This window comes from Schistocerca cancellata, chromosome 4, assembly GCF_023864275.1.
Source record: "Schistocerca cancellata isolate TAMUIC-IGC-003103 chromosome 4, iqSchCanc2.1, whole genome shotgun sequence".
Classification (NCBI taxonomy): domain Eukaryota; kingdom Metazoa; phylum Arthropoda; class Insecta; order Orthoptera; family Acrididae; genus Schistocerca; species Schistocerca cancellata.
The window spans coordinates 728,662,098-728,689,322 of NC_064629.1; the positions used below are offsets into that span (position 1 = coordinate 728,662,098).

The 27,225-nt window shown below is 46.1% G+C and overlaps 1 protein-coding gene across 4 annotated transcripts in view; it reads right to left on the bottom strand.

Annotated features, from left to right (window-relative positions):
* The window catches only part of LOC126183804 (inner nuclear membrane protein Man1), a 364,252-nt gene that overhangs the window by 204,075 nt on the left and 132,952 nt on the right, over positions 1-27,225 (bottom strand). For all 4 annotated transcript variants that reach the window (XR_007536817.1, XR_007536816.1, XM_049926053.1 and 1 more), the window contains exon 4: positions 9,441-9,481. Coding sequence is in view for 2 of the 4 variants with exons in the window: in XM_049926053.1 (XP_049782010.1) it covers positions 9,441-9,481 (41 nt within the window). In the remaining 2 variants the exon portion in view is untranslated. The remainder of the gene's footprint in view (positions 1-9,440; positions 9,482-27,225) is intronic.

Consider the following 27,225-nt stretch of genomic DNA (forward strand, 5'->3'; position numbering starts at 1 on the left):
GCAGGAGCAATCCGAATGGAAAGGGCGCCTGTGGCACAGGGATATAGCTGACTCAACTGTCACCACCTCTAGCATCGGACTGACACTACACACACACCATACTCAGTACTGTGTTGGGCAGCCTTTCGTCATCGCATGTGTTCTCCATGGAAATTTGAGGAAACTCAATATTGATGTGTGTTTGCACTGGGCCATTATTCCCTCCCATGTAAATTGTCCGGTTGACTGCTTCTGCACATTTTCTATCCTTACTTTGTTGAGAGAACATTGATTGTGGTGTGTTTTGTGTTCGTGGTAGCAGGTGAAAGATGGGTCAGAGCACATTTGCTGGGTCTCTAGACATGAGAAACACCTTAGTCGACTTTGTAAATTATTTGGAATCTGTTATATCACCAACATCGATATTCGCAAGTGGAAATATCAGCTTTATCTCCCCCCCCCCCCCCCCCCCCTCGAGATTCCACGTAATGGTCTTCGCATACCAGGTAAGTTTCCAGTTACTCAGTGGCTTACAACATGCTCCACCTCGCTGCACCTTTGTTAAGTTTTGGGTTTCTAAAGAAATAATTTCCAGTCTATATCTTCAGAATTATACTGTGCAAGCGATACTGCTATGCAAGCTATATTGCTACATGCTTGATATTGAGAAGTATCACACAAATTGTATGATATTCTGGTAAACCATGTGAATATATGTATGTTCTTGTAATCTCACAGTGTGGAGATGGGTGTACAAAGGAAGCAAGCAGATTGGGGTCAGAAACAGTAGTGCATTTGTGCTGAGGAGAAGCAACCCAACCTTTGTACAACAGTTTGAAGAGTGACCTCGATCCACTGAGAGCACTCTGGTCATGCGCCGCACCAGTCTGTGTGCAGGGGCAGATGACTTGTGACCGTTGGCTGTGGTGTGACTGCCCAAGTGACCTTTACTCCCGCCAAAATTTTACCGCCATTTTCTTTGGGTAGGGAGGGAGGTTAGTGGAGGTAGCCCAGCTGACCTATTTTCCCACCAAAATTCCCGCCCCATCTATTGCCATCATCTTGAATAAATTTGGCAACAACGCAACACGGTGCCATGTCCTAGTTGCCCCTACTAATCACAGCACCTTGGTCTAGTCAGAGTTAAGCATATGACCTTTGTTGAGGCTGGGTTCTGCAACTGCAGATTTCTTCATCTGGCTGAGGCTAATGCTTCTCACATGTTCCAAGTGGCACTGACAAATACACCACTGCGTCTGGTCGATGTACTGTTTGTCACATTTGCAACTGGTGCTATAGACCCCAGGTGTCCATAGTCCTAATTTGTCTTTCACTGGGCCAAGCACATTTTTGATTTTTGCCTATGAACGAAAAATGGTTCTGATGTTATTTTTCTCTAAAACCATGGCAAACTTGGCCGTGGGTGGTCCAATGTGTATGGAAGGGACGCCAAACACTTCATGTTCTTTCGGGTAATCTTCTTCCTTCTTCTTGTTCAGCTGGAGATCGCGTCTTATCTGTGTCGCTGAGTAGCCATTCCTACAAAAGGTTTTCCGAAGAATACTCATGTCTTTAATATTAGTGCAGTACAATACTCATCATGTAAAAACGGGTCATCTGTCTCCATTGCTATTGAGCGTGCAATGAAAATTGAAGACTTTTTTTGTAGATTATCACTCAACAACAGCATTTTATTCTATCCAAAGTGATGAGCGGTACCTGACGCTGTCCAGAAGGTGGCAGGCAGCACAGCAGCACTGCAGTGGCCACTACAGGTAGCCAGCAAATGGGCCCTGGAGAGCTGTGATGCATGCAGTGTACAGAGGCAGGCAGCCTGCCAAAAAATCCTTTGCAGAAAATGTTATTGGACAGAACTGTTATTACAAGTGTGTCAGAAAGTGAAATACATTGTAGCTGTACTATCATTACACTAAAGACTTCAGCATTCAGATAAAAGATGCTATAAAAATTTAGGCAATGCACTGTTTCAAACGTGAGACATTGCATTCAGATGGCACACTGTTTCTGCTACACGCATCATAACAACTCGAATAGATGATGAGACTTCCTCCAGGAACTGCCACAGCCTTAAGTGTTGCTAGATTGTGCAGATAGCCAGACTTAGTATATTATTAGCGTGGCTAGTTTATTTGTGCCTTGGTACAATCGGTGCAGACAAAGAATCTGCAGAGTCCAGCTGCCGGCCAGGTTTCATGTTACAGAGCGTGCATCTGATAGGTTCCTACATTCTTCTAAGATATGGCCGATTATTAGGACTACCCCGTCAAAGGCACTGGGGAAGGTTCTCTTGTCATAATGTATGTCGGTGAGTAAACATGGTATGGCTGAAGGGGCTGCAGCACAGCACAGAACAGAACAGAACAGAACAGAACAGCACAGCAGTCTCTTTTCTTGAGGTGTGATATTATGTGACAGCCTCATATCTTTATTTGTGTCTTATCATCTGATTTTTGAGATGGGCATTGATTTCCCAATCTCCTTCGCATTATCCAAGGTATAGAGTGATAGATGTGTCCTGTCAGCTTGGGGAATTGGACTGTCAAAAGTGCCATCATGGCAGCCTCTTTCCTCAACTCGTCAGTATGGCCATTTGCTGGAATGTCAGCATGACTTGGTATTCAAAGAAATACAGTAATAGCCTCTGTCTTGTTGAAATTGTATACTCTCTGGATGATAAGATAGTGGAGGGTGAGGGGATAGCAGTTGGTTATTGCATATATGCTGCTTAGGGAATCATCACAGATGAGAGCCTCTCTGATGGAAGAGCATTAATATGGCTGAGAACTCTGCTGTGTAAATACTGTTTTCATTCAAAAGTTCAAAAAAAAATTTATGAATATATGTGAATCCAATTCATTTACTGCCCTGTGTATATCTGGATAAACAACGCATTGCTTTCTAGAATGAATTAAAAACGGGAGAGAGGGGGTGGGGGAGAGAGGGGGAGGGGGAGAGAGGGGGCGGGGGGAGAGAGGGGGCGGGGGGAGAGAGGGGGCGGGGGGGAGAGAGGGGGCGGGGGGGGAGAGAGGGGGCGGGGGGGAGAGAGGGGGCGGGGGGGGAGAGAGGGGGCGGGGGGGAGAGAGGGGGCGGGGGGGAGAGGGGGCGGGGGGAGAGGGGGCGGGGGGGAGGGGGGCGAGGGGAGAGAGGGGGCGGGGGGAGAGAGGGCAGGGGGGAGAGAGGGCAGGGGGGAGAGAGGGCAGGGGGGGAGAGAGGGGCAGGGGGGGAGAGAGGGCAGGGGGGGAGAGAGGGCAGGGGGGAGAGAGAGCAGGGGGCAGGGAGAGAGAGAGAGGGAGAGAGGGCAGTGGGGGGGGGGACAGGGAGAGAGAGAGAGGGAGAGAGAGGGGGCGGGGGGGAGAGAGGGCAGGGCGGCAGGGAGAGAGAGAGGGAGAGAGGGCAGGGCGGCAGGGAGAGAGAGAGGGAGAGAGGGCAGTGGGGGGCAGGGAGAGAGAGAGGGAGAGAGGGGGGAGGGGGAGAGGGGGACAGAGAAAGAGAGAGGGGGGAGGGGGAGAGGGGGACGGGGAGAGAGAGAGAGGGGAAGAGAGGGGGGAGAGGGGGACAGGGGGAGAGAGAAAGAGGGGAAGAGAGGGGGAGAGGGGGTGGAGGGGGGGAGGGAGAGAGAGGGTGGGGGGAGGGAGAGAGAGGGGAAGAGGGGGGAAGAGGGGGGAGAGGGGGGAGAGGGGGGAGAGGGGGAGAGAGGGGAGAGAGGGGGGAGGGGGAGGGAGAGAGAGGGTGGAGGTGTGGAGGGAGAGAGAGGGTGGAGGGGTGGAGGGAGAGAGAGGGTGGATGGGCGGAGGGAGAGAGGGGGGGAAAGGGCGGAGGGAGAGAGGGGGGAAAGGGCGGAGGGAGAGAGGGGGGAAAGGGCGGAGGGAGAGAGGGGGGAAAGGGCGGAGGGAGAGAGGGGGGAAAGGGCGGAGGGAGAGAGGGGGTGGAGGTGGAGAGGGAGAAAGAGGGGGAGAGAGGGTGGAGGTGGGGAGGGAGAGAGAGGGGGAGAGAGGGGGAGGGAGAGAGTGGGGGAGGGAGGGGGAGGGAGGGGGGAGGGGGGAGGGGGAGGGAGGGGGAGGCGGGAGGGAGGGAGCAGGGAGAGGGGGTGGGAGGGAGCGGGGAGAGGGGGTGGGAGGGAGGGGGAGAGGGGGTAGGAGGGAGGGGGAGAAGGGGTGGGAGGGAGGGGGAGAGGGGGAAGGAGAGGGGGGAGAGAGAGGGAGAGGGGGAGGGAGGGAAGAGAGGGGGTGGGAGGGAGGGGGGAGAGGGGATGGTAGGGAGGGGGGAGAGGGGGTGGGAGGGAGGGGGGAGAGGGAGAGGGAGAGAGGGAGGGGGGAGAGGGAGAGACAGAGGGAGAGAGAGAGACAGAGGGAGAGAGAGAGACAGAGAGAGGGGGAGAGAGAGAGAGGGAGAGGGAGCAGTGAGAGGGGGGAGAGGGGGGCAGTGAGAGGGGGAGAGAGGGGGGAGAGGGGGAGAGAGGGGGGCAGAGAGGGGAAGAGAGGGGCAGAGAGGGGGGAGAGAGGGGGCAGAGAGGGGGGAGAGAGGGGGCAGAGAGGTGGGAGGGAGGTGGCAGAGAGGAGGCGAGAGGGGGGAGAGGGGGCGAGAGGGGGCAGAGAGGTGGGAGAGAGGGGGGCAGAGAGGTGGGAGAGAGGGGGGGTGAGGGGACAGAGAGGGGGGTGAGGGGGCAAAGAGAGGGGGCAGAGAGCGGGGGGCAGAGAGCGGGGGGCAGAGAGGGGGGAGAGAGGGGGAGAGGGGGGGAGAGAGGGGGGAGAGAGGGGAGAGGGGGGAGAGGGGGAGAGAGGGGAGAGGGGGGGAGAGAGGGGAGAGGGGAGAGAGGGGGAAGAGAGGGGGAAGAGAGGGGGAAGAGAGGGGGGAGAGAGGGGGGAGAGAGGGGGGAGAGAGGGGGGGAGAGGGTGGGAGAGGGTGGGGAGAGGGTGGGGAGAGGGTGGGGAGAGGGTGGGGAGAGGGTGGGGAGAGGGTGGGGAGAGGGGTGAGAGGGTGGGGTGAGAGGGTGGGGAGAGGGGTGAGAGGGTGGGGAGAGGGGTGAGAGGGTGGGGAGAGGGGTGAGAGGGTGCAGAGAGGGGGAGAGGGTGCAGAGAGGGGGGAGAGGGTGCAGAGAGGGGGGAGAGGGTGCAGAGAGGGGGGAGAGGGTGCAGAGAGGGGGGAGAGGGTGCAGAGAGGGGGGGAGAGGGTGCAGAGAGGGGGGAGAGGGTGCAGAGAGGGGGGAGAGGGTGCAGAGAGGGGGGGAGAGGGTGCAGAGAGGGGGGAGAGGGTGCAGAGAGGGGGGAGAGGGTGCATAGAGGGGGAGAGAGTGTGCAGAGAGGGGGAGAGAGGGTGCAGAGAGGGGGAGAGAGGGTGCAGAGAGGGGGAGAGAGGGTGCAGAGAGGGGGGAGAGGGTGCAGAGAGGGGGGAGAGGGTGCAGAGAGGGGGGAGAGGGTGCAGAGAGGGGGGAGAGGGTGCAGAGAGGGGGGAGAGGGTGCAGAGAGGGGGGAGAGGGTGCAGAGAGGGGGGAGAGGGTGCAGAGAGGGCAGAGAGGGGGGAGAGAGGGTGCAGAGAGGGGGGAGAGAGGGGGCAGAGAGGGGGGAGAGGGGGCAGAGATGGGGGAGAGGGGGCAGAGATGGGGGAGAGGGGGCAGAGATGGGGGAGAGGGGGCAGAGATGGGGGAGAGGGGGCAGAGATGGGGGAGAGGGGGCAGAGATGGGGGAGAGGGGGCAGAGATGGGGGAGAGGGGGCAGAGATGGGGGAGAGGGGGCAGAGATGGGGGAGAGGGGGCAGAGATGGGGGAGAGGGGGCAGAGATGGGGGAGAGGGGGCAGAGATGGGGGAGAGGGGGCAGAGATGGGGGAGAGGGGGCAGAGATGGGGGAGAGGGGGCAGAGATGGGGGAGAGGGGGCAGAGATGGGGGAGAGGGGGCAGAGATGGGGGAGAGGGGGCAGAGATGGGGAGGGGGCAGAGATGGGGGAGAGGGGGCAGAGATGGGGGAGAGGGGGCAGAGATGGGGGAGAGGGGGCAGAGATGGGGGAGAGGGGGCAGAGATGGGGGAGAGGGGGCAGAGATGGGGGAGAGGGGGCAGAGATGGGGGAGAGGGGGCAGAGATGGGGGAGAGGGGGCAGAGATGGGGGAGAGGGGGCAGAGATGGGGGAGAGGGGGCAGAGATGGGGGAGAGGGGGCAGAGATGGGGGAGAGGGGGCAGAGATGGGGGAGAGGGGGCAGAGATGGGGGAGAGGGGGCAGAGATGGGGGAGAGGGGGCAGAGATGGGGGAGAGGGGGCAGAGATGGGGGAGAGGGGGCAGAGATGGGGGAGAGGGGGCAGAGATGGGGGAGAGGGGGCAGAGATGGGGGAGAGGGGGCAGAGATGGGGGAGAGGGGGCAGAGATGGGGGAGAGGGGGCAGAGATGGGGGAGAGGGGGCAGAGATGGGGGAGAGGGGGCAGAGATGGGGGAGAGGGGGCAGAGATGGGGGAGAGGGGGCAGAGATGGGGGAGAGGGGGCAGAGATGGGGGAGAGGGGGCAGAGATGGGGGAGATGGGGCAGAGAGGGGGGAGATGGGGCAGAGAGGGGGGAGATGGGGCGGAGAGGGGGGGATGGGGCGGAGAGGGGGGGATGGGGCGGAGAGGGGGGGATGGGGCGGAGAGGGGGGGATGGGGGGGAGAGGGGTGAGATGGGGGGAGAGGGGGGAGATGGGGGGAGAGGGGGGAGATGGGGGGAGATGGGGGGAGAGGGGGGAGATGGGGGGAGATGGGGGGGAGAGGGGGAGAGAGGGGGGCAGAGAGAGAGGGGGGGCAGAGAGAGAGAGGGGGCAGAGAGAGAGAGGGGGGGCAGAGAGAGAGGGGGGGCAGAGAGAGAGAGGGGGGCAGAGAGAGAGGGGGGGGCAGAGAGAGAGAGGGGGGCAGAGAGAGGGGGGGGGGCAGAGAGAGAGAGGGGGGCAGAGAGAAAGAGGGGGGCAGAGAGAGAGAGGGGGGCAGAGAGAGAGAGGGGGGCAGAGAGAGAGAGAGGGGGGCAGAGAGAGAGAGGGGGCAGAGAGAGAGAGGGGCGGAGAGAGAGGGGGGGGGCAGAGAGAGAGAGGGGGGGCAGAGAGAGAGGGGGGGCAGAGAGAGAGGGGGGGCAGAGAGAGAGGGGGGGCAGAGAGATAGAGGGGGGCAGAGAGATAGAGGGGGGGCAGAGAGAGAGAGGGGGGGCAGAGAGAGAGAGGGGGGCAGAGAGAGAGAGGTGGGCAGAGTGAGAGAGGTGGGCAGAGTGAGAGAGGTGGGCAGAGTGAGAGAGGTGGGCAGAGTGAGAGAGGTGGGCAGAGTGAGAGAGGGGGGCAGAGTGAGAGAGGGGGGCAGAGTGAGAGAGGGGGGCAGAGAGAGAGGGGGGGGCAGAGAGAGAGAGGGGGGGCAGAGAGAGAGAGGGGGGGCAGAGAGAGAGAGGGGGGCAGAGAGAGAGAGGGGGGCAGAGAGAGAGAGGGGGGCAGAGAGAGAGAGGGGGGCAGAGAGAGAGGGGGGGGCAGAGAGAGAGGGGGGGGCAGAGAGAGAGGGGGGGCAGAGAGAGAGGAGGGGGGCAGAGAGAGAGGAGGGGGGCAGAGAGAGAGGAGGGGGGCAGAGAGAGAGGAGGGGGGCAGAGAGAGAGAGGGGGCAGAGAGAGAGGGGGGGCAGAGAGAGAGAGGGGGCAGAGAGAGAGAGGGGGCAGAGAGAGAGAGGGGGCAGAGAGAGAGAGGGGGGGGCAGAGAGAGGGCTAGAGGGCTAGAGGGAGAGAGGGCTAGAGGGCTAGTGGGCTAGAGGGAGAGAGGGAGATAGGGAGAGAGGGAAGGCAGTATGTGATGTGGATAGGGAAAGAATGGTGAAGGTAAGGTAATGCAATGGGGAACAAGTTAGGAGGCCAGGGGGATTGTGAAAGTGCAGGACATGTTGGAGAGAGAACTGCCAAGGGCATAATGCAGAGAAAATTATGCTGGAATGGAATGTTCAAATGGGTTGTGTAGTGAAGCAATTGTTGAAGTCATTATTGTTGTGGTGTGCATCATCTTCGACAACTTTATGGTCAAGTTTGAGGTTTACCACAGTTTGGTGGTGGCCATTCTTGTGAGTGGACAGTTGCTTGCTTATCTACATCTGCATCCTCCTCATACACCAAAAGCTCCCAAACAGTATGTGGCTGATCATCCCCTGCCCCACACACCCCCGCCCCATACCACCTGCAAATGCCCCCCCCCCCCCTACTACCTCTTGAAAATGGCATGCAGGAAGAAAGATTGCCAGTGCACTGCTGTATTACCTCGAATTTCTCGAATTTTCTTGTCATGGTCATTCGGCGTGATTTGTGTGGGAGGAAGTAATATGTTGTGCAATTTTTCTCAGAAAGTGCTCACTGAAAATTTCAATAGTAGACACTAAACCTTTCTGTGATGAACACCACCTCTCTTGTAATGTCTGCCACTGGAGTTTGTTAAGCGTCTCTGTAATGCTCTCATGACTACTAAGCACGTCCATGATTAAACGCACAGCTCCTCGTTGCATCTTCTCCATCTCTTTCTATCAGCCCTATCTAATAAAGATCCCAGGCTGATGAAAAAATTCAAAAATTGGTCAAACAAGTGCAATGTAAGCCACTTCCTTTGTGGATGAGACATTTCCTTCAGATTCTTCCTATGAATCTCTGTCTGGCACTGCTTTTCCTACTATTGTTTTATGTGGTCCTTCCAACAAAAGCTGCTGTGGATCCATCATGTTGTACAACACACCACACACTGACAAAATCACTTCAATAAACAATTTTCCACCACTGTGGTTTCAGTAAGCTACATTGAAGTTGACAGTTGCTGCAAAATTGCAATTCTGCAACCTTGCACATGGAGACAGGCAAGATTCTGCTGAACAAGAAGTAAGAACCCAGAGCCTTATTGAATTAACATTTTGTGGACAAGGTCCTGGAACGTAAGTGAAGTATTCTGTACACAGAATGATGGAAACAAGAATATATGTATCTGTGAAAGACAAAATGAAACAAATAAAGTAGGTTACAGAAATTTAACAAGAGGTAATGAGACCTAAATGGTTTCATGAACCATTAGTTTATTTAACAAAGCACTGTGCAGTGTTCAAATGAATGGTAACACACCAGGATACTATGTAACTATGTTTCCTAAGTGAAACTGAAAATAATTTTTTTATTATTGTTGTTGCTGATGTTTTGTAATTTACTACTACTACTACTACTACTACTACTACTACTCTGTTTTTAGCTGAATGTAAAACGGTCATTTTGCATTAACATTTTCTATATGGACATGGTTACTCACTTCCACTATGTTACACACTTCATAAATCACTAAAACTACCACATCTCAAGTCTTCAACACTTTTCCCTTAACTGCCCTTATAAAGTAACATTCTCACACATGCAGTTAAAACTGAATCTAGAAATGGACTTAAAAAGATATACACCACATCAAAGGATAAAAATGATCCAGAGAATGTTTACTCACCGAGGGACCTGCTTGGTTTGAACAGATGGGGTAATTGTTTCCTGCAAAAATTTAAACACAAATCACTGTAAGATGACATGACAATAATGTTCATGTTTGTTATGCATTATATGTTACTAGGTTTCCACACTAGCAGATTCATGAGAATAACCAAGTCACACAACCGACAGAAGTTGGAAAGAGGAATATTTATGCAGTCTACTACCAACACCTTTCACTTGTCACAACTCAAGACAAAAGAAACAGATTTCTCTATTCTCTGAAGTCTATACCTAAATAATATCCTGAATAAAATTTGAGAAAGGAGACAAGCATCTATTTAGCAGCCACTGATACAGGAAAAATTCAAGCAGGTTCAAGACACATAATTTTAAGAGAGAAAAAGGTTTCAGCTTTCTTATTTTTAAAAATTCCTTAATCAGGAGGTAGGGGATAATAGCCAATACAAAGAAGGAAAGTGAAAGCAGTATAGGTGGTGACTAGAAGTACTAGAGAACTACCAAGAGCTATTTGTATCAGTAGGTCTAATGTGAGTGCTAAACTCAAGAAGTACTGTAATGCTGCCTAACTGCAAAAAAGAAGATACATAACATCAGGAAAGCAGAAATAAATATGGTTCAAAGAGGCCCATATGGTAAAACAGGCATTAAGAAGGAAAAGATAAAAAGATGGCAGTAGGTAAATGCAATCGTGTAAAAAAATATATAACTGAAGTTAAACAATGAAAACAAAAAGTAGAAAACAGTAGACTTTCTAATAGCACCAGAGCCCATAAATGGACTTTGAAAGTACAAATGTTAGGAGTTGGTATCCAACTGAAAATGGTTCATCTGGTGAAACACATACCAATGTCACTACTGATATGATCCACATCTTATCAGCGTCAGTATATGAGCTGTTGCTAAAGCAGTTTGTCTTTCCAACCATTGTATTCAAAGCTGACATGTCAATGTAAAATGCTGGACCAAACTTACAGGTCAGTTGACAGATTATGTGTGTTTTCTTATAGGGTGACATCCTCTTGATTACATATGTTTTTCCAGAGAGACTGGAGCATATAGTACCAGAAATATGCATAGGTAAGGTTTTACTACAGGATCACTCAAATGAATGAGGAGTGTGTACTTTGGGGTGGTGTGGAAGTGGATGGAGGATGAGATAGGAAGGGTCTAAATCCATCCTGGCATTTGCTTATGGTAGTAGGTCAACAGAAGCCATCACAGTGTTATGAATGATTTGGTACAAACGTCTAGAGAGTAGTTGGGGGCAAGTGTATGCATTGAGGTAAATGTAGGTATTGTCACATCTCAGTTCCGAACATTTTGGTTGGCAGCAATGCAGCATTACTAGTTTGCAAGTACTGTCAAATGAGAAAGAACAGTGCCTGAGCACCAGTCAGCATGTGCACATCATAATATGATTTCTGTTTTTCTCATCTTCACTGTAGTCTTGGTACAACTTTATTTCTACTTTTTGCATAGTAATTAAACTGGACTGATCTCATTAATTTAGTGTTAACATCTTACGATGTTCCTGTTCACTAGAAACTAATTACCTGAAGGTGAATACTTGTAAGTTTGAAGAAATCGAACATACAATAAATAAAAAAATGAGGCAAGTGTATGTGGCTCTCAAGGAGCAACTGTAGGCACCATCTGCTGCTTCTTCAGAGACTACTTCATGCCACCAGTGAGTCCTCAATCTGAAATATCATTTCCTTCAAGTAGTCACACATCACTGTCAGATATCATTCCTATTCCTCATATCCAAAAAGCAAGGAAACAATCTAGGAAAGGTTCGAAATCAACCCACCTGACATCAACTCCACACAGACAAAAGTTGTAACAAGCAATTAAAGCGGAAGAGGATGCTGCTAATGAGAAGATGCAAAGAGCAGATGTAGGGTCCAAGGCTAAGAACCAAAAATCTAAAACCGCAGGGAAAAGATAACTAACATTGTCTAATTCTTCTTCCAAAGAGTCCAGTACAATGTTCCTTTATAAAAGTAAAAACACGTGCAACTGGAATTTTTTGTCAGAATCTGAGACATGACAGTGGCATGTCCACATTGATTAGGCCTATACAAAAAGGTGATTTTGTAATTTGTGAATCAAGCAGGTTTGGAAGAATTTTTCAATAAAAGGATTCCTAAAACACTTCAGTTTATCAAGACAATGGGGGATGTGTTTTCTCATAAGGACGACATTGTGGAAGAAACTTTCACATGCACTACAATCTAGCTGGAGTGAATTCAGAGATGCATTTGGATTTCGAGATGACCTGAGTAGGTACAGTGCCTTATTACAGTGTTAATTTCGTATAATGTTGTCTATCATTTATTCAAGTTTTGTTACCAAATATCTGCATTTGAGTTGATGTATTATTTCATATTTACATATAAATGTTGGCATTTGAATATTTATTATGCAATAAAAAGTTGTATCTTTCAAAACAATATTTCAGCCTCAATTTTCCAAAGTTAGAGATTGTTTCACGATCTTTTTCTCAAAGGGGCAAGTTTACTCACGAGTGTACACTTACCCCACTCAATGGGCCACAGGTACACATTGCTGTACCCTTGGAAAACTACTATTTATGGATAAATTAATGTAAAATCATTTTGAGAGATGCATTTTTGAGACCAGCACAGGCTTTAACTACAGTAAAATGTTTATATCTCTGGTTTACTTCCAGTACTTCCCACATGCTCTCATGCAAAATTTGTGTACACTTACCCCACCACAAAACTCTCTTTTTTCCCCAAAAAACACTGAGTTGCTTCACTTAACATATTATTTCCACAAATATAATGTAGTTAATGCTTGCTCTTTTAGTGTTACCAAAAATACAAAAACTATCAAAACATTAGTCATAAGTACTATCTTCATAAATGTATTACAAAAAACTTACTTTTTGCAGTTACATATGCAGTTATTTACATGGTGATTACACACGCATATGTGATAGTCAATGGGTACTCTCAAATAAATTTAGAGGGGTGAGAATAAACATTATCTAATTTATGTTTCTGGATACACAACCTTTTTTTTTTTTTTTTTAAATAGTGCATAAAATATATATTACTTCCAGTCTCATGACTGCTGCAGAGTCATTAACAACTGTGCTTTTTCATTGTAGATCATTACTTCACCAGAGTTCAGCATTTTTTAGTACTGGACTAACTATGTACTGGACTGTCTATGCTGAAAGAGGTAAAATAATTCCAGCACTGACTCTCCCTCTTCTACCGCTGCCCTCCACTGCTTTTCCAATGAATGTAACAAGAGTGATAAGCCAAATTAAATACAGCAGTTTGTTTCTCAGTTTTAATTTTTATGAAACATTCCACGTGGGAAAAATATATTTAAAAAGAAAGATGATGAGACTTACCAAACAAAAGCGCTGGCAGGTCGATAGACACACAAACAAACACAAATATACACACAAAATTCTAGCTTTCGCAACCAACGGTTGCCTCGTCAGGAAAGAGGGAAGGAGAAGGAAAGACAAAAGGATATGGGTTTTAAGGGAGAGGGTAAGGAGTCATTCCAATCCCGGGAGAGGAAAGACTTACCTTAGGGGGAAAAAAGGACAGGTATACACTCGCACACACACACACATATCCATCCGCATATACACAGACACAAGCAGACATTTGTAAAGGCAAAGAGTTTGGGCAGAGATGTCAGTCGGGACGGAAGTACAGAGGCAAAGATGATGTTGAAAGACAGTTGAGGTATGAGCGGCGGCAGATTGAAATTAGAAATTAGCGGAGATTGAGGCCTGGCGGATAGCGAGAAGAGAGGATATGCTGAAGGGCAAGTTCCCATCTCCGGAGTTCTGATAGGTTGGTGTTAGTGGGAAGTATCCAGATAACCCGGACGGTGTAACACTGTGCCAAGATGTGCTGGTCGTGCACCAAGGCTTTGCCTTTACAAATGTCTGCTTGTGTCTGTGTATATGCGGATGGATATGTGTGTGTGTGCGCGAGTGTATACCTGTCCTTTTTTCCCCCTAAGGTAAGTCTTTCCGCTCCCGGGATTGGAATGACTCCTTACCCTCTCCCTTAAAACCCATATCCTTTTGTCTTTCCTTCTCCTTCCCTCTTTCCTGACGAGGCAACCGTTGGTTGCGAAAGCTAGAATTTTGTGTGTATATTTGTGTTTGTTTGTGTGTCTATCAACCTGCCATCGCTTTTGTTTGGTAAGTCTCATCATCTTTCTTTTTAAATATATATATATATATATATATATATATATATATATATATATATATATATATATATATATATATATATATATATATATATATTCACTCTACATAATACAAAAGAAATCTGAACTGAAAAATATCTTCAGCAACTCATTTTTAAAGCTGAAGCTACATGACAGCAATTTGCATGGGGGATATTGGGGGAACACAAAAGTCTTTCTGAAGGGGGGGAAAAATCAGTAATGTCAAGCAGCACAGCTGCCTCATACAAAATAGTGAAGAAAACATACAGTGTCATGAAAGTAGCATTCTAAATTACAAGGCAGAATGGCTCGACAATAGTTATTGGCATTAGAAGAAATTTTTAATATTGCCGATTGACACACACAAAAATAAAAAGCTATCCAAACATTTGGAACTTTACTTCCTTTCTTCCTTCGAGTTTCAGAGTGGGCAAAAAGTCACAGACAATACATTAGTAAACACTATTTCTGCCTAAGTGCAGAGGTGAAATGGGGACAGAATGAGAAGTAAAGAGAGATTAAGAAGAAGAGAGATGAAATGAATAGTGGAATTCAAAACTAAGAGGAAAATGACAAGATAAAACCAGAGTTTGGGTGATGGGGGAAGTGAAAAATTAAAAATGGAATTTAAAAAAAATAATATTAATGAAAAACGAAAGAGGGGAGACATTATATGTTAACTGAGGTTAAGACTAGGATGGTGTAGGGATGTGAGAATTTGTTGCAGGGAAGTTACCATCTCCAGAGTCGAAGCATCTATATAGCGAGTGTGATGTAACAAGCACTCAGGTTACTTGAGACATGCTGTAGGAAGCATGGTCAGCAACTGGGTACTGGCTGTCCAAGGCCGAAAGTTGTTCTATGCCCATTCATGCACACACAAAGTTTTTGTGATGGTCACAATGCTATGAAATGAACAGGTCAGTTGGTGCACAATGTGTCATGTTTTGTAGCACCTGACATTCAATGACTTACCCATGGCAGTAGTGAATGAGGTTTCCAAGGGACTCAACACTGTGGTTATTTGTTCATTTATCCTGATAATTGACAATCCAATAGAGGAGTTTTGCAATTAATATTAATAGAGTTGGGTCAAATGCTCTGATGCTATCACAAAAGACAATTTAAAAATAACAGTTAACTAAGAAAGTCAATATAAGAATATACAGGAGACACACATGTGAGGGTAGAGTAGCAGGATGAAGTGCGCGGGTAAAGGTTCCCCAAAGAATACGAGTTGGGGTGGAAGATGTGCTTGGTGGCTCTGTCTCCCCCACTGAACTGACGCTAGGAGAGAATACCATAAAAAAGGAAAAAGTCATTCCATGTACCATGTGCAATAAGAGCAAATAACGCATCCATAAATTTCAAGTATTGGCTGCAAAGTCACTACTAAAATGAGTGCTTTAATTCAAGTGGTAATATCCACTTTCCTACACAGAAAGTTTATATAATATAGAGAACGAGAGAAAGGAGGGCTGTAGGTACATGCAACGCAACTGTTGTACTGAGTGTACTGCCTCACAGTTTGACAACTTTGTATTGCCACCTTACGACTCTCCCAAGAGGATTATTTCAACACCAAATTGTCACGCTTCACAACTGCATCTGTTGCACAGTTGTCGATTTCATGCCTTATAAGTGCACGTCGTGCAGTCATAGCATTCACATTCTACTGGAGAAGGTGGAGGTAAAGGTATGTTTCTCAAGTGCTCGTTTTGGCATTGCCCTTGCCATGCCATTTTATTCCTTACTGCCACGGGGCATCCTCTCTGCTCCCCCTTAGGTGTTTATTTCCAAGTCACATATACTCATGTTTGCCAAGGTGTAGTAACTGGCTGTCATGTAGATACACTATGTCATCAAAAGTATATGGACACCTATCTGAAAAAGACTTACAAGTTTGTGGCCCCTCCATTGGTAATGCTGGAATTCAGTATGATGCTGGCCCTCCCTTAGCCTTGATGACAGCTTCCACTCTCACAGGCATACGTTCAATCAGGTGCTGGTAGGTTTCTTTAGGAATGGCAGCCCATTCTTCATGGAGTGCTGCACTGAGGAGAGGTATCGATGTCGGTTGGCGAGGCCTGGCTCGAAGTCGGAATTTCAGAACATTCCAAAGGTGTTCTATAGGATTCAGTTCAGGACTCCGTGCAGGCCAATCCATTACAGGGATGTTATTTTTATGTAACCACTCTGCCACAGGCCGTGCATTACGAACAGGTGCTCGATCGTGTTGAAAGATGCAATTGCTATCCCCAAATTGCTCAACCGTGGGAAGCAAGAAGATGCTTAAAACATCAATGTAGACCTGTGTTGTGATATTGCCACACAAAACAACAAGAGGTGCAAGATCCCTCCATGGAAAACATGACCACACCATAACACCACTGCCTCCAAATTTTATTGTTGGCACTATATGCGCTGGCAGATGACGTTCACCGGGCATTTGCAATACCCACACCCTGCCATCAGATCACTACATTGTGTACCATGATTCATCACTCCACACGTTTTTCCATTGTTCAATCGTCCAATGTTTACTCTCCTTACACCAACTGAGGCTCGTTTGCCATTTTTTGGCATTTATTGGCATGAAGTGTGGCTTATGAGCAGCCGCTCGACCATGAAATCCAAGTTTTCTAACATCTTGCCAAACTGTCATAGTACTTGCAGTGGATCCTGATGCAGTTTGGAATTCCTGTGTGATACTCTGGATAGATGTCTGCCTATTACACATTACGACCCTCTTCAGCTGTCAGTGGTCTCTGTCAGTCAACAGACGAGGTCGGCCTGTACGATTTTGTGCTGTATGTGTCCCTTCACGTTTCCACCTCATTATCACATCATAAACAGTGAACCTAGGATGTTTAGGAGTGTGGAGATCTCACCTACAGAGGTATGACCCAAGTGACACCCAATCACATGACCACATTCGAAGTCTTTGAGTTCTGCGGAGTGCCCCATTCTGCTCTCTCACGATGTCTAATGACTACTGAGGTTGCCGATATGTAGTACCCGGCAGTAGGTGGCAGCAGAATGTACCTAATATGAAAAACTTATGTTTTGGGGGTGTCCAGATACTTTTGATCACATAGTGTATCTACCATCTAGTTACAAAAGTAAAAATTAAGCATCAACCAATGTCCCATAGTAACACCACAACAAAATGTCAGATTGTGAGCTCAGTTTCGGCACGGTCTCCAAGGGAACCCTAAACCACAGCCCATTGTAGCACTCCTCAGAGTGCGTGCAACATGAGTACGGCATCACAAACAACAGTTATCATTGACATGGCAACGTTACCATTGGTGCAAGAGGAATAGGTCAGCTTTGACAATGAGCGTAGGTTGATCAACAATGAGAGCAGGAAGGACACAGAGGGTACAGATACGATAGAGAAAGTGCTAGCTAATGTGCCAACTGCTAACTTTTTTTCTACTCTAGAAAATGCGGATGTGAAATTTGAGGGTGATATATAAGTAGTTAGGAAAAAGAAGGAGTAGGTACCATCCATCCCTATACCCAGGGGCAATACAGTTCTTGTCAAGGACTTGCAAGAAGGGATAAAGTGGAAGTTGACAGCAGTCTACCATCATTGGACTACGAAAATACAAGCAGAGTCCATAGAGGACTATCAAAAGATAATGGCAGAATTATAGGACCGAGAGACCAAATTCCACTCATATTCAATGGAGTCAAAACAGGCACTTAGGATAGTAACAAAAGATCCTACAAATAGATGCAAGGGCAGAAGATGTTAAAAGAGGCACTAGTTGTGGAATGATTCAAGCTGTCATCAGTACAGCAATTCTTGAAACCCACTCCGCCTGGGAAAGGATTGAAGAGCCACAAGAAGGAGCCAAATTTCATGGCGGTGCTTGTAAACAACTACAACAACGAAGCACAAAGGGTGTTTAGACTAAGATATCTGCTCGGCTTCGGGTTAAGGTTAGAGAGGTATGACAAACCTGAAGGTCCTGGGCAGTGTCACTGCTGGCAGAAATTCAACCATACTAGTAAAAATTGTAGCACAGAGCCCAAGTTCATTAGGTGGGCAGACCACCACCTGACGAAACTATGTAAAACAGAGAGGAACACTACAGACATCTGCACTGCAACGGCTCACACTCGCCGTACTACCATGACTTCAAGGCTTACCATAGATTGCAACAGAACCAGGGGCTATAGAAAGCAGCCACCACAGCTACTGTCACATCCAGACAGAAAACTTGGCAGTAGGCAAAGTTCAAACTGCAGCTTGGTCAGTTTCTGGTACTTACGCGTCCGTGGAATGGTTGGGCTTCCCCCTCCACCTCTACTGTCACAATGATCTCTCCAGCAGTGTCACAGGTGTGCCCGCTCCCAACCCTGTTACCCTCACCACCCCAGGTCGCCACAGCTAGCAGAGATGCTGCCAGTGTCACTCCACATCCCACATAACCAACATCTCAGGAGGTGCCAGGCACCAGCAACGATCTCTGTAGTCTAATGCTAGAGTCTACAGAGATCAGGTTGTTGTTGCAAGGATCAACCTGAACATGATAATAGTGATGGTCAGTGGTCTGCCCTGTGTAGGACTGATTCACAAAAGTGACGATTCTTGCAGAAGCTGCAATGGCACTGTTTGTTGATGGACTTTAACAGAATTCCGAGTTTTTTAATACAACATCAGAATGTCTATGGCATTGCTGATACAGTAGTTCAATTACAGTCGTCTCTAGACCTGCACACTCTAGATACTGCCTCCATCACAGAGACACATCTATCGCTGATTGATCAATTCAAGGTTCACAGTTACTCGGTCCATGGGGTCAACTGCCTCAGCATTTCTGGCAGTAGAGTTGTCATCCCTGTGAGATGAAAGATTTGACACCAGATTATCAATATGCAGCAGCAAAAATGGCAGCAGGCGGAGACTGAGGTGGTTTGCTGAGGCTGGTCCCTCCACATGGGTATTTGCTACTAAGGAGCCTACTCACATCCCTTACCAAGCCTGTTCAGGCCATATATCCTAGATATCTTCCTGTGCAGGGGATTGCCTTTGAGGGCTGCAGCAATAGTTCACTATGAGCTGGATTCAAGACCACTGCCCAGCTGTCCTGGAATGTGCCTATGTTGAAGACACAAACCAGGGGATGGCAGAAACAATGCACGTTACTAACTGTGAACAATATATCACCCACATAGGACACCACCCGTACGTCATATCACTAATGTAGACTGAAAGTGATGTGGGTTAGGTAGTCAAGTATCTGACAGATGTCCTCCAGACCTGTGCTCGAGAGATGAGCACCAGGCTGACCACCAAACCTGTTCCTAGGGATGTGCACCCTGACTCCTGGGACTGATAGTCATTAAATGGCACACGAGGAGGGAATGGCTGTAATATTGAGATCCCACCAATTCTCGTCTGCTTAGATGGCTGGAAGCCCAGGTGAGCTAAAGCTACAGGAGCATAGAGGCTTCTGCTGCGAACAATGATTCAAAACACAGAACAAGACATGAACCAAGCATTATCATGAAAGTGCAGTAGGCTACTCCCAGGGTAAACAGGTCACTTTGAGGAGAAAATGCGATTAGTTTACAAAGATGAGAAAAAAGATGAAGTATTGCAACATCATTAGAATCACAATTTCGAACTCATGTCATCATGGATGATAAGAGAGATGGGCAGGAAGAAGTATTAGTTGAACGGTTTGCTCAAGTCAGAAAAGTGGCCAAGACAGAATTTACACTGGTGTCCAAGCACCTTCTGTATGCCTACATTGAATGGCTACAAAACAATAAATCCCTTGGTCCTGGTAAGATCTGTGTGCCATACCTGAAGTACCTGCCTCCTACCACAATCACATACCCCACCACTATATGCAACAATCACATACCCCACCACTAAATGCAACCAGTACCTCTCCCTAACCTACATCCCACCTGCTTGGCAAACTTACAGGTTATAACCCTACCTAAACCCAATAAGGACCTCCTACTTCTCCACAGCTATAGGCTTATTTCATGCCTGTGCTTTCTCCTGAAGGTACTGGAGTGTCTTATCCACAGAGATCTCACCAAATTCCTGTGTGAGATCATCATCATCATCATCATCATCATCATCATCATCCCTGAGCACTTTACATTCCATCCAGAACACATCATCATCCAAATGTTTATAGTTGCCTATGGAACCATGATTTTCTGCCAACAAGTTGCCACAGCTGTTTTGAGCCTGCTGCAGAAGTTGTACTGAGAAGCCCTTGTGCATCCTCCAAATAGTCCTATCTATCTCTCATGTAATATTCACATTTTTTGGAGCCCTGCAGAAAGATATTCATGCCCGCTGATTTACTTCGGATGAAGAGGTGCATGCTTGTGTACAATCATGGTTCCATAAGTAACAGCAAACATTTTCCCCTGAAGGTGTCGACAATCTTGTCTCATAGTGAGATAAATGTAATAATAATAGTGGCAATTAGTTTTGAAATAATAAAAAGTTTACTTCTTTTTCCACATGTCCCTTTTTCACTTGACTGCCCCTTATATTTACTGAATTTTGTTTTGAACAATTGTTCCATGGAAGGAGACTATATTTTTCTATTTGTGCAATGTTTAACAAATCTTTTCAGAAATGAAATGCAATTATTGACATTAAATTAATATAGGGCTATGTGTTGGTAGATGAGGATGACTACAGTGAGTGTGAATATGGAGTACAGAACAGAACTGTTATTAGAATTCTTGGTGCAATATTCTGTGATTAACTTGGTTAGAATGTAAAATCTGTAAGTTAAACTGGACTTACTCTCATTTAATCTTTTAAGGGTGTGTACACATACTATGGAGGAGTCCTTGTTAGGTTCTATACAGATTATGAAATGTAACTGACCGAAAGTATGAGAGACAATGTTCTAAAAGTTTCACTATCCTTTCAGTCAATGATTACAATATAATTTGTTGTTATAATGGCCATTTGGCTATACATTGCCATCTTCAGATCTGTATAAGATAAGAAGTTTGTCAAGCTTCATTACACAACTAATAAGAGAATTATATCCAATAAACTGATGAGGCAATGGTCATGAGGAATTGGTCATTTCAATGAAAAATTTTGTACTGCTATTATTGACAGAAATGAAACTCTTTCTGAATAATTAAGTGACCGACCTTTTAAAGATTGTGTACTGTACACCAGTGGAGCACCAGAGTTTATAGAGACTGGAGGCAAGCATGAATTAATGCTATTTTAAAGCTGTACCAGGAACTGATACACAAAACTGTAGATACATATGATTTAACTTAATGTAACACAAAATTTTGCAGCATATTTTATATTAAACTAACCTGACTTGAGGTAGAACAGCTCATTCATAAAAATCAGTAACAATTTCAGAAACTATGATATGCAAACTTCCAACTTCACATTATACAGAAAGCTGTTTACAGTGGTGTTCTAAGATGAATAACTACTCTTGAAGCCTGATTTTTCCACATTACGAAATATTTGAACTGATGTGTAACTGGATTGATAAATTATATGGAGAACTCACAAGGGGAGGCCACGACATTCGCTTCACGGTTTTACTTCAAACTTCATACATTTTAGTGGTCCATTAGGACAACATAAGGCCCAAGTAGTAATGCATACTACCTAGGCAACTTAGAGAAAATCACAAGAGAAATTTTACACCTCGAATATGTGCCTATGCGTTGCGACTCCGAGCATGAGCTGGTGGCAGTCACGTGATTAGCGTTCAAGCTCCAAAATCAGTGGATCTGCGGCTTTTGGATCAACTCCAGCTAAGTTCTTTTTAATTACATATTTCTTTCAACTTTTGTCACACTAATTAACACACAACATTTGAAAGGTATAAGAATGAAAAAACACGTGTATTTGCATGAACTTTGTTGAGTTCATACATGCCACATGGCACATTCTTTTGCCAGTTGAAATTGTACTTTAGTAAATGTGGAACATTATACTTCAAGAGAACAATTTGTTAATATGTGCAACAAGTGATGCTTTCATAGTCAATGAAAGTTGTAAAGTATGAAGCAATCCTCTGGCAAAGAACTGTGTCGAAGTAAAGTAAATCTTTTATTCACTTGTGTAATGAAGTGAACTAATATTTCATGTGTTCTACTTTGATGAGCATTTTCCCACAGCAATCAAAGAAACTACAGTTATGGGTGGACAAAAGTAGTTTCATCCGGTCACAAAAACGGCAACAATGATTGGGGCTGCTTCAGTTCTAGCTGTCTGCCTGTGCATGAGTTGCACATTTTTTCTTGCTGTTGTGCACGTTTTTCTTCCTGTTCCTGTTGTTTTCTGTTGTATTTGTGTATCCTACTACTTTTTCCCCATGTCTGAGTCACCATGGGAAATGTCTCTCACCAAAATTGCACAATTTCAGGGGCAGAAGACTGAATGCCTGCTGCTCACTATCGGCCAACTGATGTGAATACTCACCAAGCAAGCAGCACTGATGCCAGTAGCTGCTCCAAAATTTCACCTATACCACAGCCAAGACAAAGAATGGTCAGAGTACAGGGCCCAATTAGAGGCACACTTTGCTGCCTACAAAATAAAAGGTATGGAGTGTTATGCTTACTTTTTGTCCACCTCTGGTCCTACAGTTTATGAACTACTTGTGAAACTGTGAGGCAAAACCATTCCCAACAAAGTCACGTATAACAATCTTCTGAAACTGCTAGATAAATATTATGACAGCCGCACGTTTTAAATTTTTTTGTCTGAAGCAGCAACCTGCTCAGAAAGTCAAACACTGGATAGCAGCTCTCAGAGGTCTCACCAAGCATTGCAGATTTCATATGTTTGTGTGGAATTAACTTTAGTGAAGTAACATTACATGATGTTATCACACAGAATGTATCTGATGCAAGCACCCACGCTGCAATTCTAAAACTGCCTGATGCTGACTTAAAAACAGTACTGTCTACAGTGGAATGTCAGACTATTGTAGACGCAGCCGAGGTTGATTTTAAGGCTCCTTTTGTTTCAATTGTATGTAGTGTACCAGGCACTCACTCTCATTCACAGAATAGTGTTCATGTAGTTCAGAAGAGAGCTCAGACAAACAGGGCGTGCAGAAGCAAATATTTTCAGTCTCTTTGCACACGGTGTGTGTTACAAAAGTGTTGGAGAAAATCGTATCCTCAGTGCTTTTCGAGACATGATCATAAATATTGTCCTAACTGCTTTCAATGTGGACATGAAGGATACATTCAAACTGTATGATGTGGCAGGAAGTGCAGGGGTGACAGCCACTGTTGTGCTAGTGTGTGGCGGCCACAGCTTCACTGTCACCAAGTGTTCACAGTGCAGGCAATGCCACCCAGGTGCAAGCTGAACAAAAAATTTCTACATTGTGGAAAGCTTCCACTACAATACGCCAGCAGGGAAACAAATGTTTTGCTCATTTAAAAGTGGAATAACAGACAATTAAGTTACAGTTGGACTCTGGTCCTTCTGTTTCCCTGATACATAAAGACATTTATGCCAGAATCAGTAACCCATCACTACAGCAGCCTACTTTTATTTTGTCTGCCTACGATGGACAAGGAATTCCGGTCCTCAATATGTGTAGTTTGCCAGAAAATTTTCAAGGAGTGACAAAGTGTGTTTCTTTTCATGTACTCAATTCTAAAAAAAAAACAGTGCAAACATATTTGAGTTAGATTTACTTGATTTATTCAGCATATGCATTCAGAACAATGTGTTACAAATCAGTGTTTCTGTGCCTCACACTAACATTTATGACTTGTGTAGTAAGTACAATGGACTATTTGAAGCAAGTAAATAAGGGGCATAAGACTTTCAAGTGCATATCACTGAAGGATAATGCACAGCTGTGATTTTTTCACACACAACCTGTCCCCCATGCAACATATGAGCGAGTTGCTCAAAAACTGCGACGTTGGAAAGGCAATGGGGTTATCAAAATGATTTCTGCAAGCCAATGGGTATCATCCTTGGTCATTCTGAAGAAGCCTTCACGCGGTTTATGTTTGTGTGCTGACTTTACAGTAACAGTAAATTCACACACTGTAGTGGATTCTTTTCCTCCTCCACGGCCAGAGGAATTGACGGACAGACTGGGACAGTGCTGATACTTTTCAAAGATAGATTTGCGAGAGGCATACGTAAAATTACTGCTGGACAAACAGACCATGCAACACTTTGTGATAAATACTCACTTAGGTTTGTTCCAGTTTTGAAGACTACCATTTGGAAGTGCTTCAGCTTCTGCCATTTTCAAACAGTTCCTGGAACAGTTAACATCAAAGGTCCCTTCTCGGACTAACTACCTGGACAATATTGTCATCGCGGGTCGTATGCCTGTGGAACATTTGTCAATTATAAACCGTTTGTTTCACTTTCTTTCTGCAGATGGGTTAAAGTGCAACAATGAAACTGCTCCGTCACATAATAAACACACAGGTTATATATCCAACTACATTCCATTTGGTTTCAATTAAGACATCTGCCAGTAAGGAGTCACAGGGAAGCCCAGCCAGTATATAAAATTTATTTCTAACACTATGCAAATTACTGCTCCACTTAACTGGCTGCACCAGAAAAATGTTCCTTATGTGTGGCTCAAGGAATGCCAGTTCGTGTTTCAGCAATTGAAAGACGCATTGTTAAGTCATAGATGTCGGATTCACTTTGACCAGTTAAACCTGTTGTGTTAGCTGTGTACGCATCTTCTTATGGGTTGCAGTTGGCTCTTCTGTAACACTGTTTCTTCTGACAGCTCTATCGCTTTTACCTCAAGAACTCTTAAACTGCAGTGTAACCACAGTTAGCTCGAAAAAGAGGTACTTTCCATTATCTATGGTGTTACAAAATTCAACCAGTATTTGTATGGTCAGAAGTTCTATTTGTTGGCAGATCATTGGCATCTGAAGCCCTTGTTCAACCTTGCCAAGCCTGTCCCACCTCAGATGGCGCAAATATTGCAATATTGGACTCTGATATTGTCTAATTATCAGTATGAGTTGTCATACAGACCAACTGCCCAAAAGTTGAAAGTTAACATGTTGTCTCAGCTACCAAGTGGTACTGACATAGCATTTGATTCTTGTGCAGAATCATGTTTTCAAATCGATTCTCATTATATTGAATGTCTTCAAAATTTTCCTCTGAACATTTGGCACGTTGCTGCGGCAACTGCTTCTGACACAATTCTTCAGGTTGTTTTGCAACATGTTTGCCACAGGTGCCCACACAGTTTGAAAGAAGTTTCCCATCCAGTGAGATGACACTATTTTTCACACTGTCAATCACTTTTCATGCAATGCTGTATGCTACTGAATACAAAGAACAACGACGTACAGGTTGTGATTCCTCAATCCCAATTGTGGTAAGTTCTGTCTTTACTGCACCAAGGTCACTGGGGCGTAGTTCACATGAAGCAACTTGCCAGCCATCGTTCTACTTGACAGGGCATAGATGCTCAGCTTGGGCAAATGACCACAACTTGGAAAGTTTGTGCGGAACAATTGTCAGCTTCGCAGCGACCTTTCTTGAGTGGCCACATCCATTCAGACTTTGTCAGCACATTCATATCAATTTTGTGGGTCCATTCTGGAACATACAATGTTTGTTAGTGGTAGATGCTTACAGTACATTTCATTTTGCTGTCATCATGACATCCACTGCAAGTATGGTATTGGATTTGTCTCCTATTTTTTGTCTGGGAGGTCTTCCTGAGGTCACTGTCTCAGACAAAGGTCCATAATTTGTATCACTTGATTTTCAACAGTTTTGTGCCGCCATTGGTGTACACCATGTGGCTACTGCACCTTTTCACCCACAGTCTAACAGTAAATATGAAAGGTTCATTCAAATGTTCATAAGTCACATGGAGAAACTGTTCCTCCCATTCAAAGGGTCCAGCTCCAAAAATTTTCCTGTCCTCCCACCCCTCCTTGCCACATGATGGGAAGTCGCTGGCAGAATGTTACATGCCACAAGGCACCGTACCCTGTTATACCTTATTTGTACACCACGGAAACCATTAGTTCTGCATGGTTGGACAAAGGTTCAACTGCATGATGAAGTGTTTTACAAAGTCCTCGGCAAGCAATACTGTTAGGAGCTTGGAGTCATTACCAAGGCAATCACAGATTCATCGTATGTCGTCCACAGTCCTGCTGGGCTACTGAGGCGCCACCAATACCAGCTACGCAGTGCATACACATATATCGCTGATTCTGCTTTAGAATGTTTGTTCACAGACCAAGCACATCATTGTAGTCCTCATCTGTGTCATCGGTGCTGGCTCCTGTCCAGCTGCTGCAGTCCATGGTCAAGCCACCCCCAGCAACTGATCATGCCGCTCCAGAAGATCTCCTGCCATCCAGCCAACCACAGCATATGCGTCTCTGGATGCGAGCGTACACCCTGTGACTGGTTTTACGGCGGATGTTCCCAGTGTGGGCATGGAGGCCCCATCGGCCACAATTAACCTTCCCTCGCCCCTTCCACTGTCATCACATTCATCCATCCTACACAACAACAGTGCAGAGGTTTGGGAGGGAGGGGGGTGGTGTTGTTCAGAACATGTGGTGCCACACACAAAAGTTGGCATTAATGAGGGCTCACTGCAATTCACAAAAACGTACAGCAGGTACTCCTCAAGAGACCTTGCCTCTCCCTCCAGCGCTGCAAGTTATAAGCTCAGATCATTCTGATAGCTGTGACACTGCATCTGTTCCAGTGCAAGCTCTTTGTTTTCCATGTTTTGGGTGGTGATAGCATGGACCGAAACAAAAATCTAGTAAACATGGGCTCTAAAATACATATCTTATGAGCTATGAGCTCTTGTTCAGTAGAAGAGATGTGTTTCACAATAGCAAACATGAACAAGTTCACATAGATCTTAAGAGATGCACTTTAGAGATGATGTTTACTAGACAATTTTCTCTTGTCTAACTCCATACTATCTCCTCCCAAAATATGGAGGGCAAAGAGCTTGTGGGAGGAGAGGTCCACTGTCAGAGATACCAGAATAATTTTCACTTATAACTTGTGACACAGTCATTTCCAGACCAGGATCTCTTACCACAAATTGATACATTTACCTTTCTCCATCATCAATGAAAGTTTGTAACATCACCACAGAGTCACCCTGTAATAATGAATGTCACATGAGAGTATCAGTAACAATCTAAAATAATTCACATATTGCAGAATCTCATTGCACAAACAGTAAAATCATTTAATATGTGCAAAATAAATGAAAGACAGAATTTATACCATATGAATAGGTCAGTTTGAGCCCGAAGTCCAGCTGACAGTGAAGCTTACTAGACACAGCCAGCAACTGAGCTGTAGTAATGGTCATGAAATCTGTGGGTACATCCAAGTGGAATTTAAGAAAAGGGACAATTAAAAAGTATAGGTTTCCTCAAGTTAAAAGTCTGAACACTGCAGAGGTTTATCATGCATGACGATATTGGAGGTGGTATTTTCTTGCATTCCTCCAACCTTTGGACCAAGTTGCCCAGCCAGCTTTCCAACATATTCAAAT